Source organism: Apteryx rowi, unplaced genomic scaffold (assembly GCF_003343035.1).
Source record: "Apteryx rowi isolate R43461 unplaced genomic scaffold, aptRow1 scaffold_738, whole genome shotgun sequence".
NCBI lineage: Eukaryota > Metazoa > Chordata > Aves > Apterygiformes > Apterygidae > Apteryx > Apteryx rowi.
Window position 1 is genome coordinate 124307 of NW_020451025.1, and position 15580 is coordinate 139886.

General features: G+C 42.0%; 3 protein-coding genes across 5 annotated transcripts in view; 2 read left to right on the top strand and 1 right to left on the bottom strand.

Annotated features, from left to right (window-relative positions):
* The window catches only part of ADAM17 (ADAM metallopeptidase domain 17), a 37259-nt gene extending 33910 nt beyond the window's left edge, over window positions 1-3349 (top strand). For 2 of the 3 annotated variants that reach the window (XM_026087812.1, XM_026087810.1), the window contains exon 19: window positions 1256-3349. In XM_026087812.1, the coding sequence (XP_025943597.1) occupies window positions 1256-1606 (351 nt within the window). In that variant the 3' untranslated portion in view covers window positions 1607-3349. The remainder of the gene's footprint in view (window positions 1-1255) is intronic. The other variant, XM_026087811.1, reaches the window with a different exon arrangement.
* Window positions 3350-5361: 2012 nt separating this feature from the next.
* On the bottom strand, window positions 5362-13812 carry IAH1 (isoamyl acetate hydrolyzing esterase 1 (putative)). Its single transcript, XM_026087817.1, has 5 exons — window positions 13723-13812; window positions 13118-13266; window positions 12110-12271; window positions 6432-6550; window positions 5362-5732 (listed from the first exon to the last, which is right to left on the bottom strand). Exons 1-5 carry the CDS (start codon window positions 13779-13781, stop codon window positions 5565-5567), a joined length of 657 nt encoding a protein of 218 aa, XP_025943602.1. The 5' UTR covers window positions 13782-13812; the 3' UTR covers window positions 5362-5564.
* Window positions 13813-13963: 151 nt separating this feature from the next.
* LOC112976496 lies at window positions 13964-14886 on the top strand. Its single transcript, XM_026087828.1, has 2 exons — window positions 13964-14097; window positions 14369-14886. The coding sequence occupies exons 1-2, from the start codon at window positions 13981-13983 to the stop codon at window positions 14858-14860; spliced, it is 609 nt and encodes a 202-aa protein (XP_025943613.1). The 5' UTR covers window positions 13964-13980; the 3' UTR covers window positions 14861-14886.
* Window positions 14887-15580: the final 694 nt, after the last annotated feature.

A 15580-nucleotide genomic window follows, 5' to 3' on the forward strand; every position in this document is an offset into this window, starting at 1 on the left:
ACATCTCAGAAGCAGGTACAGCAGTAGAGCACAGGTGTGATGGGCTTCCTGCACCACCAACAGTTTAACAAACAAAGCCCATATCTTTTAAATCTTCTGCGGATTGAGCAGTTGGGAAATGCAGCACCAGTAGTAGCATGTGAACTCTAGTTCTGCTTTTTGTGTCATCTCCTTGTCTCTTCCCTTTCCCCTGCCCACTCTTAGCACTTGCTAAGGTTTATGGGGATTTTTCTTGCCCAGAAACCTTTGGGTATTTTCTAAAACATGCTCACATTGAAGCAGAAAACAATAGGATTTAACCTAATCTGGGTTGCAGAATTTAGGGGTGATCACAATGGTCCCTTCGTGTCTTTGACCCTGTGTTCAGTGCAGTTTCTTGAACRTGCTGAAACAGGGAACTCATGTTGCAAATGTGGAATAAGTCATTCCTTTAATTGTTTTCCTGCAGTGAGCTCTCAGTGTTGCCTGAGTTGACCCCACGCTTCCAAGCCCCAATWTTGACAAAGCACTGTTAGGCATCTGGAGGCCCCTGGGGAAGTGCTGCTGAGTTGTCAGCTCTGTACCAGAGAAGCTGTCACCCATGTTGCTTTGTACGGAGTGGGAACCAGCAGAAATAAAAGGGCTTTTCAGCCTTTAATGCTTAGTGTAGCCAGATTTCTAAAAACAAAACAGTGCAAAAAACCACTTCTGTTGGATGTTCCCTTGCTCCTATGTAAGCATAAATCTACTGTAAAATGGGACTGTGTTGCATTTCTGTTTCGCCCATCAGCTCCTTCTGAGGCTAAAACCCCCAAGCTTTATGTGAATTGCTGTTCCTACCGCTTCTTCCTCCCAAGCGTCCAGGACCCTGAGATGAATGCATGGCTYGAGCAGAATCAGATGAGTGCTTGCAATCCTGTTTGAGCAGCTTTAGAAAAATTATTGCCTCCCTCCTGCCTGCCCTCAGAGGGCACGTGGCTGGGCCCACACTCTACTCCAGTGCAAAACAGGGTGAGATCAAACCCCTTTTACTGCATGCTGCAGAGGGTTCAGCCTGGCTAACGCATTAGCCCATGGCACACACAGGGCGGTTACCACATCTCTGCTGGGAACGGAGAGRAGGAAGCAGCAGCCTTTAAAACTGCTCTAACTGAAGTGCACGTGCTCCTACAAAGGTGCCCTTGGCCTGTTCCCCTTGAAAACAGTGCAAAAATGAAATCTTGAGCAAGAACGWGGTTGCTGCTCCCTGCCTGACTTGACTGCTTGTGTCTTGCAGAACGTGGAGATGCTCAGCAGCCTGGACTCGGCGTCTGTGCGAATAGTCAAGCCCTTCCCTGCAGCGCAGACAACAAGCCGGCACCAGCCACTGCAGCCTGTCGTGGCAATGCCAGCAGTAGCTGCGGCACTGAAACAGGACCACCAAAGAATGGACACTATTCAGGAAGACCCGAGCACTGACTCTCATATTGATGAAGACGGGTTTGAGAAGGACCCTTTCCCAAATAGCAGCTCGGCTGCCAAATCTTTTGAGGACTTGACGGACCATCCTGTCACTAGGAGTGAGAAAGCTTCGTCTTTCAAACTCCAGCGCCAGAACCGAGTGGACAGCAAAGAAACAGAATGCTAGTGTCTTGCTGCCTTCTACATGTATGACTTGTGTGTGCAAAATAAGTTCATTTGGATCTAAAACCATTTCATTTATATAAATATAAATATATGTATATATATTTTTGTGAGGGAGTGGGAGAAATAAGGAAGTGACCTACTGCAGATGCTGGTCATGTGTATGACCTTCCTTAAATTACATTTATTAGAGCATTATATCTTTTAAAAATGAAAATCCAAACTAAAACTAGCTTGTTTTTGAAGCTTTTGGATTTGTTTTTTCTATCTTGACCTTTACCATTTCCTTCAACCTGTGGTGCAAAAYGGAATATCCTTCTGGATATTGGATTATGTATATCAGCCTTTTTTATAATTTAATGTTTTGTAGTCTGACAGCACTGATAGACAAAATCATGGTCTTTTTAAACAAAATGAAACACTGCAGTATGTTCCACTTAGGTCATTTAGCAGTTTAAGGTACATGTAAGCAAAAATCTAAACATTACAGATATATTGAGAACAAAATGAGATTAATGAAACAGGTAGAAAAAAAATAGCATATAATGAAGATGCATAATCAGAATCAAGGAGTTTAAGATACAGCCTCTGTGTGACTCTTGACTTTAGAAGCTGTCTAAAACCTAATACAATGCCTGGAAATGCTCCTCTAGCTTGAGACCTTTTTGCCTCTAGCTGTGAGGTTGTCCTGATTTTGTGTTTTCCTTGCAGAGAAATGCTGCAGTTGGGAGTTTTCCCACTCTGCAATAAAAGGCTCGTGTGCTGCAAGAGTCTGGCAGGAGAAAGAGAAGTGTAAGTTGAGAAAACATTTTTGTAGATGAGGACTGTTTTAACTAACTGTTTACAGTGGTTGTTTCAGTGCAGAAATGTTTCTTTCAATGTTATTTTTAAGTAGGTAATACTTTTGTTGAGATGTTCAAAGAACAGAGCCTCAGTTTGCAGGGTCTCTGTGACCTTTGGAACCTCCTACTGCATTTAAATAATTGAAAAAATATTGCACTCCATTGCAGGGGGGCTTGTTATTTAAAAACAATGGTAAATTTAATTCAAAAAGAAATAAAGCTTTGCTAAACTTAGAGGGTAAGTACTAATGAGGATGCTTCTTGAATTCAAGTTTCTGCACAGTTAATACAATATAATRTTAAAAGTTTGTAACTTTAAGTGTCCTCTAATTTGATACAGCTGCATATAAATTTGGAGCTCTGTAAAGTATAATCTGTTGGCTGGGAATGGTACATGAAAGATATTTTAGCCTAGCAGCAGATGGACTGACACAGTAATCACAGAGCAACAGTTTTGATAGTAAAGATGGACCTTTATTCTGCATCTGTTTTCTCCCATAATCATGTATTAACAAAACTGACATAAAACTTAGAACAGTAGACCCATTTTAACTTTTAGAAACAAGTCTGTGCTCAGTCACCAAGGAACCCTATCTGTGGAAAACCTTTATTTTTAAATGTGAGAGAAAGTAACCAAACCTGTGACGAAAGAATTGTGCGAGAACCCCCCATCTCCCCACCCAAGGATATTTGTTACACTAATACTTGAACGTGTGCCTTACGGTATTCCTATCTAACTAGCTATTGTATTTTATATACTGGTTTGGGTTTGTTTGGGTTTTGTTTTGTTTTTTTTGTTTTGTTTTTTGATTCAGTGAAAAGTAAATGTGTGAGARGAGTTAATTTAATTCCCAATACAATAAAAGCTTTTTATATTTAAAAAAAAAAAGTGACTTTCAGTTAAACAAGAGCTGTTTCTGTGCAGTTCTTTCAAGGGAGATCTAAATTCTTCTTTTAGTCTTTTTATCCATAATGCAGCTGCTTTGTAACTCGTGGTTTTAAAGTATCTCATGGTTTTTAAGTGCCTTAAGGCACGTGCCAAAGGGATGGATCAGTGTTCAAGGTGATCCTGCGTCTGTGCTGCTGCAGGAGTGCACTTCTGAAGGGCATGTGCCTGTCGCCACCCCCNCCCCGGCATCACTCTGCAGCCCAAGCAGGATCTTGGAGCACAGGCACCGGCTTCCTTGGGGACAAAGCGAAACTGGGAGGTAGGTCGACGAGTGCCTCGGGCCCCCTGTGCGTGTGGCTGCAGGGACACACTAGGGCCAGTGTGAAGTACCTTCTGAAATCCAACTCCTGTGGCAGCCGGCTCCTGAGAAGCCATGGATTTGCTCTGCAGAGCTGCACCTACAGGGCCTTCCTGTGTGCTAATGGAGACATAGTCAGTGGTCTCGCCATGTGTGTCATWTGGAGTGTGTTTATGACTTTGGTTCTGAAGGGAAATTCCTATCTAAGGTATTAGTGCTTGCTCAAATGCCTTTTTATGTAGCAAAACTATAATGACCTTAATACTGATAATATGTACTTACCTCCCAGATTAGAATCGGCTAYTGGCACTCGGGAGCATGAAAATACAGGTTTGGAGCAGGCCTTAAGAGATCATGTAATCCATCCTCTAGGGTGATCTGTATTCCAGAAATTGTCAAACGGATACTTACATAGTTTGTTCTTAAACATCGAAAGCAGGAAGTTCCACAGCTTTCAAAGGCAGCCATTTTGCTACCATTCTTTATGGTAAGAAGTCATTACAGAAAGGACACTCCAGTTTAATATTTATAAATAAAGCAAACTAGCTTTTGGCCTGGCTCCAGGGACATGGTGAATAACTAGTTACTGTTCAGTTTGTAACAATATTATAGTGGATGACAGGTCCTGGGCCCATCTGTCTTATTTCTTTAATGAAGCAAAGGCAATTGGTCTCTTGGTGCTGCACAAAGCATGAAATCAYGAAATCTTGATCTCGCATCACTCTCCATTTCACCCAATATGTAATGTATCACCTAAGGCCTTATTAGTGGCCTCAGCTGTTTTTCTCCAATGTTAATTGTTAATTCTGTGATGTTAATACATCCCAGAATGATTTTTTTTTTTTCTTCAGTGATATCCTATTCATTTCTCTTTAATCCATGTTCGAATAGTAGCCCCATTTCTTCTGCTATATGGCTGGCTAGACAATTATTTCCTAAACATGCTTCTTCTATGTTTGTTGAATTTCATCTAGGTTTCAGGCAATTTTTGCAGTTTGTTAACATAGTTTTATATTCTAATTGCATTCTCTTGGCTGAAAATTCTAGCAGTAAGCATGTCCTCTTCTGYGTTAAATCAGTTGTTAAACTATGGATGAACATATGGGCTAATTATTTATGAGAAAACTTTTTCAGCAGTGATGCAGACCCCTTTCTGGGAGTTTCATCAATAGCCATGAGTGAGCACAAGCATCACCACTTGTGTGTTAGGAATGCCATAAATATTGTGCAAATACATGTACTGCTTTGAACACTGTCTATATGCAAGAGCCAGGCATACAGTCAGAAGGTGCTGCTGGTGCCCAAGTAAGTTTAACTTAAGGACCCCTGCTCAAAATTACAATATAGCACTATCCAAATCCTCACAAAAGTTCAGATAACTCCTTTTACTGGTTGTCAGTAATACAATCAAAGGCTGGATTGACATTAATTGCACTTGATATTGCTACTACTTATCAACTCCTAGGTGTTTAAAGATAGTGGAATATATTAATCAAATTCTAGTCACCAAAGCTCAACTAGGCCAGTAACTCCTTGGGGCAGCCTCTTTCCCCTGTTTAAAGACCAGCAGAGACTCTACCTTCCAAGTCTTCTAAAGAAAGTGGAGTTCATCACCAGACACATTAAACTTAGCACAAGAAGTATGCAGAGAAACCACCCAGAGGAAGCACTCTGAATCATCTTAATCTTTATTTTCTCACAGACCAAATAAAAAGACTATGGAAGTCTTYTTTGCATTTGAGAGGGGACTCATTGCTACCCTGCCTTGCCCAAGTATGAAGTGCTTCCAGTATGTTGCTGGATACAAGTTGATGGAAACAGACTTGCTCTGTCAGGCAGCCTTGGCTTCTTCAGCTCGTTACTGAGGGGCATCTCATAGAAGACTAACTTCAGGGTTCATATGGTCCACATCACGCCAGTAGGGAAGCAGCGAAGGAAGAGCAGCTACTTTTTTTTCCAGGCATGACCAAAGTTGTGCTGCTAGAAAGTTGCTTCCTTTTGTTGATAAATGAAGCCCATCAGATAAATAGGAAGAGAAATCCTAAGGGGGGGGGGGTTAGAACATGTATGAATGTATTTGCTATTTATAAATAGAAGAGCCTGACTAATTTTTAAATTCTTCAAAACTAACTGGTAAATATACTATTTTTATTTTTTGCCCTTTGTATTAAAATGTTAAGAGAATGTTCCAATGACCACRGTCACTGCTAATCATTGCAAAACTACTGTGTGATTAAGTGGTACAATCAAAATACTGAGTCTACTGTGCAGTAGACAGCAAAGATTCATAGTGCCCTAACTGGAGTTATCTGCTTAAGGACAAGGTGTGATATCTCTTTGTCATATAGAAGATTTTGGATATTCAGTCAAAAGCATTAGAAAGACAGCYTCATGCATCCTGATCTGACTTTGAAGTGAGCCCAACTTTGTGCAGGAGGTTGGACTAGATGTCTCCGGAGGGCCCTTCCAACCTAAACTATTCCATGATTCAAAGTCCAAGCAAAAGATTATTTACATGTAATGCAGCCAGGAGACATTTGCTAACCAAATCTAATAGTCAGGTTATATTAAGATATGTTTCTCCTAGTGCTGTATGAAGCATTCTGGATTATTTTTTTCCTTCCCCAAAAGGTAATTTGGATATATTTTGTATTGTTTCAGTGGTAATGCAGGACTACCAGTTCCTCCACACTAAATCATGCATTTTGACAGTTTCTAAGTCTCTCTCAGGACATCATACCTGATTTTTTTGCATCAGTGTCCACAGGTCCACTACATCAGTTCCACAGTCCCTAGCTACTTGAACACAGGCCTTGGCATATTCTCCAGTGGTGGAATTGCGACGATTTAATTTGTCACCTATCAGACACAAAATATTTTGTGATCAAGATGTGACTGATTTCAGTCTTCTGTGGCATACATGATGCTTATTAACTTGTTAAACCAGCAGACATAAACAATTACAAACTAAGTCTGAACCATTTCAATTTAAGTGGCTGGAGGCATTTAGTCTCTTTCAAGGTACCTTTTATTTCTGAGGCATTTGAAAATATGTTTCTCATCAGGTGAGGCATTCAGAGGCAACAGCAATAAGAACACAGGGTAATGCTGATTTCTGTGCCACTCAGCCTTCTGTTAAGCTTTAGGTGAAGTCTTTACATACCTGCTACTGCCACATAGAATAAAATTAAGTAAATCTAAGTTGATTTCACAGCCTTGCCTTCCACTTCCTGAATGACATCAGACATTTGCCATCTTCTTGCATTAGTCTCCCCATTGTAAAATGCTAGTGACAACATCAAACCRCAGTATGTATAGGTGCAAAGCATTATTAGAAATCAGGAATGCAACGTTTGTGAGCTCAGTTATACTGGGAGCTGAGTGTTCAGTATGTGTTCAACACTAGCTACTGTAAATCAGCACTTTTGCACAGAGTGCAGTGAAACATTGGGGCAGAATATTATTAAGCTATGATTTTTTTTTTTTTTTTTTTAAATGAGACCTACACATACAATTCATCAGCTCCTACTCTGCTCTTTCCTTAGGAACTCATTGCATTTGATGATTTTCACGTCTTCACACTGCCACCTCTCCCCCACCATCAGCATTCTTTTCATCGTAAAAATATTCTCTGTAGCCTTACTGAGCCTTCCTCTCCCATTCCCCACTGTGGTATGTTTCCTAACTCTTGCTTTCTTCARCTTACTACCTGGTAGATTGAGAGGCCCTTTAGTTCATTTAAACTCCACCAAGCAGTGCTCCCACTGCTGTGAAGTTCCTTGCATTTGATCGCAATCTCACCGCTCCCAGTATTGTGCAGCACTCCTGCCATCTTCCCTCTATGACTTTTAGTCTATCAATCAGAGTTGGTAATGTCTTATTCTCCCGTTACCTCTTCTTTCATTGTTTGTTAGGATTGTTTCTTTCCTGGGTCCATTTTGGAAGCTCACCAATAGGCTCCTGCTCTTAATTTGCAATGCTGCAGGAGTACATGCTGGGTCTATGAGCTAAGAGCAGGGACAAATAGCGTTTTCTCATCCAAGAATGCCCTCTGCTCCTAAAAGGTCCAAAACAGGAAAAGTTTCTGATAGGAGGGGCATGGAGAATTTGAAACAAGCACCCTCTATTTAATGTTTTTTTAATTAAAAAATAAAATTGAGGTGTTTTATATTCAGGGCTTGCTTTGAAACAGCAGAACATAGTATTTCCTCAGCTTGATTAGACTTCTTTTCTCTGTCAGACTTGTCTAATTTTGGCAAATCAACTTTCAACCCATCTCTGACATCCTTCCTGGATGAACAAAATGGAACCTATGATAGCTCCTTACCCCAGCCACTCTCCCTTCTTTACTGCTGCAAACACTACCACTTTGCTTGGCTTTGCCTGCTGAACCTCCCTGAACATTTACTTCCAGGCTGTTCTTCATGACATTTGCTTCAACCCTTCCTCATCCATCARTGCAGCTGAAGCTCCCATTCTGCTGTAATCTGTTTTTCTGACCTTGACAAACAAACTTGCCCAGCTCTCATCTGCTTAAAATGCTGATGCAAAGGTCAATCTCCTGCCCCTTCACTCTGACCAGAGCACGCACTTACTCATTTTGCATCTCTCCTCTATACATCAAACCTAAGCTCCTTGTCTTCACTTTGAAAATCCTCCCCAGTCTATCATTACTCAATAGGCACAAAAAAAAGGCATAATAAAAACAACAATGACTAGGAGGGCCACAGCCGAGATGGAGCTAACGTGAACCTACAATATAAACTGTAACAGTACCAGTACGGTGGCAGCCAAAGGAAATTCAGGGAAAATGTGGGTCTGTTGATGGATTGGGGAGGTAACTTTGTGATGGGCTTGAGTACTCATGCCTGCTTCCAGACCTCTGCACATACCACAGTTTGGGAGGGAGGACAGCAAACAGTGGGGGAGCAACAGGTTAGGGAATAGTCAGAGAAGCTAGCTGCATTCAAATGCATGGGGGATGGGACTCACCTGAAAGAGCTGCCTGATGTGACTGTGAGGCCAATGACTATCAATCATCATCTACAAAAAAACTATGGCAAAACAGACGAGATCCGTGATGACTGGAAGAAGGTTAATGTTATACCCATTTTTAAGAAAGGCAAGAAGAAGGACCTGGGGAATTACAGGCTGGCTCAGCCTCACCTCAGTCCTTGGAAAAATAATGGAGTATCTCCYCATGGAATTCATCTCCAAACACATGAAGGACAAGAAGATTGTCAGAAACAGTCAACACAGATTTACCAAAGGCAGATCATGCCTGGCCACCCTGACTGAGTGCCTTCTATGGTGAAATGATGACCATACCATGCACATATATATATGTATACACACACACACGAATATACATACACATACATTTATGTATATACATCTATATATATGTATACATACTATACTTACATATATACAGACCATACTAAATTAAGAGGGGCAGTTCATATGCTAAATGGTGGAGCTTCAGTTCAGAGGAACTGAGAAATTTAAGGACTGGTCCACAAAAAGTTCAAGAGAGGGAAATACTATGTTCTGCAGCTGGGGTGGAAGACCCCAAGCATCAAAACAGGCTGGGAACAGACTGGCAGGGTAGCAGCCTTGATGAGAGCACTCTGATAAGAGAATGGAAACTGAGCATGAGACAACAGCATGCTCTCACTGCAAAAGAAAACCTAGGTTACGCTAGAAGTATGGTCAGCAGACGAAGAGAAATTACTATCTATCTCCCTCTGCTCAGCACTGCATCCAGTTTTGGTTGCCCAGTCAAGAAGGATGTGGAGAAACTGGAGAGGGTCCAGTGGAGGGCACCAAGATGGTCAGAGGCCTGGAGCACATGGCCTATAAGAGGTTGAGGGAGCTGGGCTTGTTCAGGCTGCTGAAGAGGAGGCTAAGGAGTGATCTAATAGCTGCCCACAACTGCTTAAAGGGGGGGGGGGGGGCGCAAGGGCCAGTGGAGCCAAACTCTCCTTAGTGGCAGACAATATAACAAGGTGTAATAGCCATAAGTTGCTGCTTAGGAGTTTCAGACTGAACATTAGGAAACATTTCCTCACTAAGGGAGTAGTGCAACACTGAAACAGGTACCCAGACAGGAGTGGGATCTCTGTTCTTGGAGGTTTTCAAGACTCAGCTGGATAAAGCCATGACTGACCTAATCTAGTGCTCGTGACAGCCCAGCTTTGAGTGGCAGGTGGGACTAGAGACCTCCAAATAGCTATGATTCTGCTCTAGCCACCATCACTCCCTACTGAGACAGTGACTTCCTTTCAGCTGGCACACAGGCCAGGTTAAATCTTCAGTCAAGCTCTTTTCACCAATCTCCCTTCACACCTGGATGAATGCTCCTGTGAACATCATCATCATCATCATCATCATCATCATCATCAATCATCTTCATGTTTCACATCCCTCCTTTGCTCTGGCATCTATCTGACAAAAACAAAAATAAACAGAAAACTTCTCCTGAATACTGGTTGACATCTGATGACCTGATATTACTGCTTACTGTGCCCACAATATTTTAATTATTTGTAGTCCACTGTCTAAAAGTGGCCATGTCTTTTGCTCCATCCCTAGACAGCAATCTCTTCCAGACAGACCCTGGAAGACTCCAACATTGTAAATGCCAGTTTCCTCCTTCCCTTTGCAATAAATATGATAATTTTAAGACTAAAATGATGTAATAACATTTAAAAAGTAATATTTGATACCTAGAGGCCAGATAGATAGGCAACATTCATAGTATGCTTATGTGACAGATCTTCAAAAAGCCTATATGGGTACATGTTTTGCAAACTACAGCTACAATAGCTTTAGCAAAAGCTGGGAACACAGACCAGGAAAGACTGCTCTATGCCTGACCTACCTGTTAAGCTCTATCCAAGCATACTGTCACATATATAGTGCTGGATATAGCTGCTGTTTGATTTGACCTACTGCAGTTGTTATGGTCTTACAGTATTTATAAGTGAGTATTACTCTAGGACTTTCTCTCATTTTGCAACTCAAATACAAAAACTACCCTACTGGATCAGACTGAAAGTCCATATAGTCCAATACCTATTTTGGACAATGATCACTGCAACACATTTCAAAGTGAGGTATAAAGCCTCAGAATGGAAAATCATGCAATAACATAATGGCAGGGATAGTTCCTTGATAGCAGGAAACAATGATTATTTTTTATTACAAGATTCTAAATCAAAAACTGTAAATATGGATACAAGATTTTACTCTCTTCCATTTATGCACACATATATGTAAAGCAAAATAATGCACCAGACATTTTTCCACAATGAATGACACAGATACAGCTATATAAGTTTTATATCTGAACTACATGCATGAAGAGCTACAAATCTGCATGCAATGACAGAGCATTCAGAGTTACAAATTGAGCTTTGAAAGCCATCGAATGGTTAGCGACTAGAATGGAAGGTGTCCATTGCAGGGAACTGCTTTCCTTAATAATATGGAGAATCCATTTTAATGCAGTTTAAACATGTGGTCATGTTCCAAATGTTACTGCTTTGATTGAATACACAACTCAGGACATGCACTAAAATAGAGAAAACCTTGCAAATACTAAGGTGACACCTCTCTGTTTACCCAAATCTAACTCAAAAATCTTCTGTAAACATGCAAGAACTGAACAAACAGTTCAAATGGAAAAGAGGACACACTCTCAGAAGGTGTAATCYGTCCCTGCTGCAGTCAGTGAGATTATAGCATTTTCCACCACCTGAGTAACACAAAGTAAGCAGTGTTGTTATGTCTCTATTATAAGTTAGTTTGAACAATATAATGAGAAATTATTTAATCACCGTTTTCTTCTTTTTCAGGTGCTTTTCTTAGAATCCTTAGACTTTGATATTCCCTCTTTTGATTTTAATTTACAACAAAATCAGGTAGGATATTACTGCTTATCCAAGCAGACACGAGATATTCTGTAAGTATTAGAAAATTTTCTAAGATGATACACAATACCAAGATCTCTTCCATTATTCATGTTTGTTATTTTGGAAGCTGCTAGGACGTGATGTAGCCTGCTTAGGACATCTAGATTCCTTTCTGAGAGCCCTGAACTTATTTCCAAGACACCATTTTTTAAGATAAATCCTATGTTCTTCGCAGACAGCCGCTTCTATCAGTTTTATGCATGAACAGAACAATCAATACAGCACTTTCAAAAGGATATTATTAATTAATTGCTAGTTACTCCACAAGCATATCTGAAAGATGTTTAGCAAAACAGCTAGCAGTCATTTTCCATCAACTCAGAGAACACAAATGCAATCTTGCACAAGTACAAAGCTAGTCATCTGTCAGTCTGGGATCAGTAACTTACACTCTCTGGGGAAAAAAAGTAGAAATTTTGTCAAACTGGTATCATTCTTTTACCTTTGGCAAGACACTCCTTTTCCCAAGCTGACTCCTGAAGAGGGGGTGGTGTTATCAAAATAATCCTGTCTTCAGTAATGTCTACTGATTTCAGATACTGAATCATGCTCCTTAAGTTTGCAGCATATTCCTCCAAAGGAACGTGTTGCTTGGGGTTCAGATCTGTCGGGGATTGGGGCAAATGTATTATTCACATAAAACCATGCTGCTCACAGATTTATTACACAATGACTAAGATGCTTTTTACACAGGATACAAATGTGGGCACTCTTCTTATTCTCAGTAGTAAACAGTTCACCTCAACCACGAATTCAGAAGGTGTTATGGGAAAATGCATACCTCAACATCCAAAGCAGACAAACCATGACTTAAAATGCAGCTCTTGCAACTAATACAAATGAGGCAGAGGGGAAAAAAGCCACTTTTTTTTTTTTTAAGATGCTTTTTCTGAGAACTCCACATCTTATCATTAGATCACGTAATCATCTCAAGCTTCATCTGAAACAAAAACTAAAATTTTTAACTCTCTTGGATGCAGGGAAAATTTTGGAAATTCAGACTCTACAAACAGTCAGTCCTTCATGCACTGATCTCATCATTTTGGTTAGACTAGCTCTGCATGTTGGTATGCATATCTTTAAGAGAATCCACATGCTATATTCCTTCGTTTCTTGGTCTATCTGCTCATAATCCATCAGACTATTTCAAAGGCAGAAAGAGCAGCCAGATGCCCAACTCCAATTTTAGGTGTTGGATACCTGACTAATTCTTTGGCTCCTTGAAATTTATATTTACCATTAAAACTTGGTCAGAGAGACAGAAGAAGGCAGCAGTGCATGATTAAAAAACAAACAAAAAAACAGATTAATAGAAAAGAATCAACTGTAAAAATGAAAAAAGAGCAGCTGAGAAGCAGCAAGAACCAGTCCATATAACATTCTATCTTTTCTGCTAAAATGTAAAACTTTCTTAGGAGAATAGATGACAGGAAAAAAACAAAAATTATACCTTTCAAAGCACTGTCATTAGCTCCAAAGAAAATAGTGACTGCAACAGTACTCTCAGCACTAGTACTTTTACTGATCAGTTTCGGAAGGATCACTTTAGCCCATCTTGTATTGTACCCTGAGAATCCACGATTTACAACATCACATTTTCTGAAACAAACACACATATCAAAAAGAAAATCTCTCCCCATCAGAACAAAATTTTAGATGTTTTGAATCATTCAGCCAGGATACCTGCCTCTGCCCCTCTCAGAGCAATGAGATTTCACAGGAGAAGTCAGTGGGACCACAATTTTATGTTTTGAAAGTGTAAGCACAGAGGGCATGTATAGTATTAGTGTATCAGACTATGGAACCAGAACRATCATTTGATAATCAAGGAACTTTTCTTTCCATTCAATCTTTGCAGTAACCTCCAATAAGTATTTCCACCAGTGTCAGGTGGGACACCGCTTAGGCAGTCCATGCCAATAAGCAAATAAATAATTTAGTAATGTTAATAAATAAATCAATAGAATTAATATTTGTGCTGGTTTTCTTCAACTTTAAGAAAGTTGCATGGCTTCTCTCATGCTAAAAATTACTTTTAAAAATCTAAGCTCTTACCTGACCAGTCTCTGAGCAAGTGATGCTCCCCAGCCCTTGTCCTGAAAGGAGTACTGCATGCAAGGAACACAGTTAGACCCTCACCAGAACAAGCGCTCGCTCCTCAGCGGCCAACCCTGCCACCTCTCGTCTTGCCGGCATCTTCCCTCCTCAACAGCTTTCTGTGTGCGAGGCCCCTCATGTTTTCCCCATAGCGCTTCCTCCCTCCCAGCCTGCCCTGTCCCTGCAGAGGTCCAACAGCCCGCTCTTCTTCACAAGATGAGCACAACTTGCATCAGAGGCAAAACGGGAGAATATTTACCGCGGGATGGACTCTGTGCTCCCTCCATAATCAAAGCTGCCTGGTTTCAGGCTATTGTTTCACTATGGCTGAAGGTAAGCTGGGGCAAAGGTGGTTTGGTTTTTTCCCTCTGTTCTTTTCTAAGATCCTTTTGCTGTGACTTCATTGTGGAGAGCAGCTCTCAAAAATCCTCTTTACATGCTACTTTAGAGTGCAGTTTGACAATTTACCTGTTTTAGTCTGCTTATTCCCACTGCTACACCCTCCTTTCTGATACAGTGGGTCTTTGGAACTGCACACTGAGTTGGTTTAGACAACTAATCTTCCTTAAAATAACCTTTCTTTGGCTAAATCATTTTTCCTCAGATCAGCTCTCTGATCCAGTTCACTGTGCAGCAGCAGCTGTGCAACAGAAGGCAGACAGAGATTCAAAACGAACACCAGAGACTGCTTAAGCTGGTACCGCCATCAAAGGAAACGTTCATCAAACTAGGCTCTGGTCATGTCAATGCAGAAGGTGTCTCTGGGGTGGGGGGACCATGCTGCAGGGAGCTGCGAGGAGCAGGGCAGAAGAGCTGCAGCCAGATGCAGGAGATGAGAGAAAGGTGGAGAGTCAGGAAACGGGTGGTCAGTAYGGACAACAGAGACAGGCCAGGAGGTTTGCTACCCCCTTTTARCCAAGCTCCCGAGGGAAAAAACAAACATGGCCAGTTTCCCACCTGCAGCTCCTCAGTGCCACAGCAACTCTTCTCCCTGCCCCAGGGTCCCTCCCAGCGCAGAGGTCCTCTCCTGCTTGCTGCACTGCTGGTGCCCGCAGCCACCCTGCTCTTTACAGCAGCTCACACCTCTGACACGTGAACCTTACGAATTTCTGCAAAGACCGTCTAAAGCCACCCACAAAATATCATCACGCACGCAAGCTCCTCAAATGCCTCCATGGGAGATTCAGTTGGGAAGTAAACACCAGGGGCTGCGTTCTCACCTAACACGCGTCACCTTCCCGCCTCCCAGGTCCGTCGCCCCATTAGGCAGCCCCGGCTCCCGCAAGGCAGCTTTTCTCCAGAGCCCCGAACGGCCGGCTACGGCCTGGCCGCCTGACCACAGCTGCCGCCACGCAGTGAGACACCAGACCTGCCGGAGCCCCAGCACGCGGGGATTTATATTTATACAGGACAGCGACACCCCCCCTCAGCTCCTGACAAACCTCTGCCGCGCTCAGACGGGCGCAGGCCACCGAGCGAGGCGACGCTTGGCGCCGAGCAGCCTGCAGCCGGGGGGATCCCCCCTCCCGTGCTGGGTACTCGTTATTTCTCCTTAAAAAATACAAAAGCCTCGCGCTTGGCAGCAGGTGCTCAGKAACATCAGGCCTAGCACGAGCATTAACCGGCTCAACGTCCAGAGAAAATGAGACCAAAGTCAACAGYGACTGGCTCTAAGGACGGGTAAAACCTCTCCCGCGCGGTGAACAGAGAGGTGCAGCGAACAGCGATTTTTAGGGAGGTTCGGAGCTGCATATTGAACATTTAAAGCGCCTTATTCTCCCGGGCAGTAGCGCCGGGCCACCGCTCCCGCCCGCCG

What these genes read in the sequence shown, in the direction of transcription:
- IAH1 (XM_026087817.1), bottom strand. Translation starts at nt 13,781, where the DNA reads ATGCAGTACTCCTTTCAGGACAAGGGCTGGGGAGCATCACTTGCTCAG. An exon ending in TAATGACAGTGCTTTGAAAG is followed by an intron (nt 12,272 to 13,117) that starts GTATAATTTTTG and finishes AATCCCCGACAG; the next exon opens with ATCTGAACCCCAAGCAACAC. An exon ending in CACTGATGCAAAAAAATCAG is followed by an intron (nt 5,733 to 6,431) that starts GTATGATGTCCT and finishes CCCCCCCCTTAG; the next exon opens with GATTTCTCTTCCTATTTATC.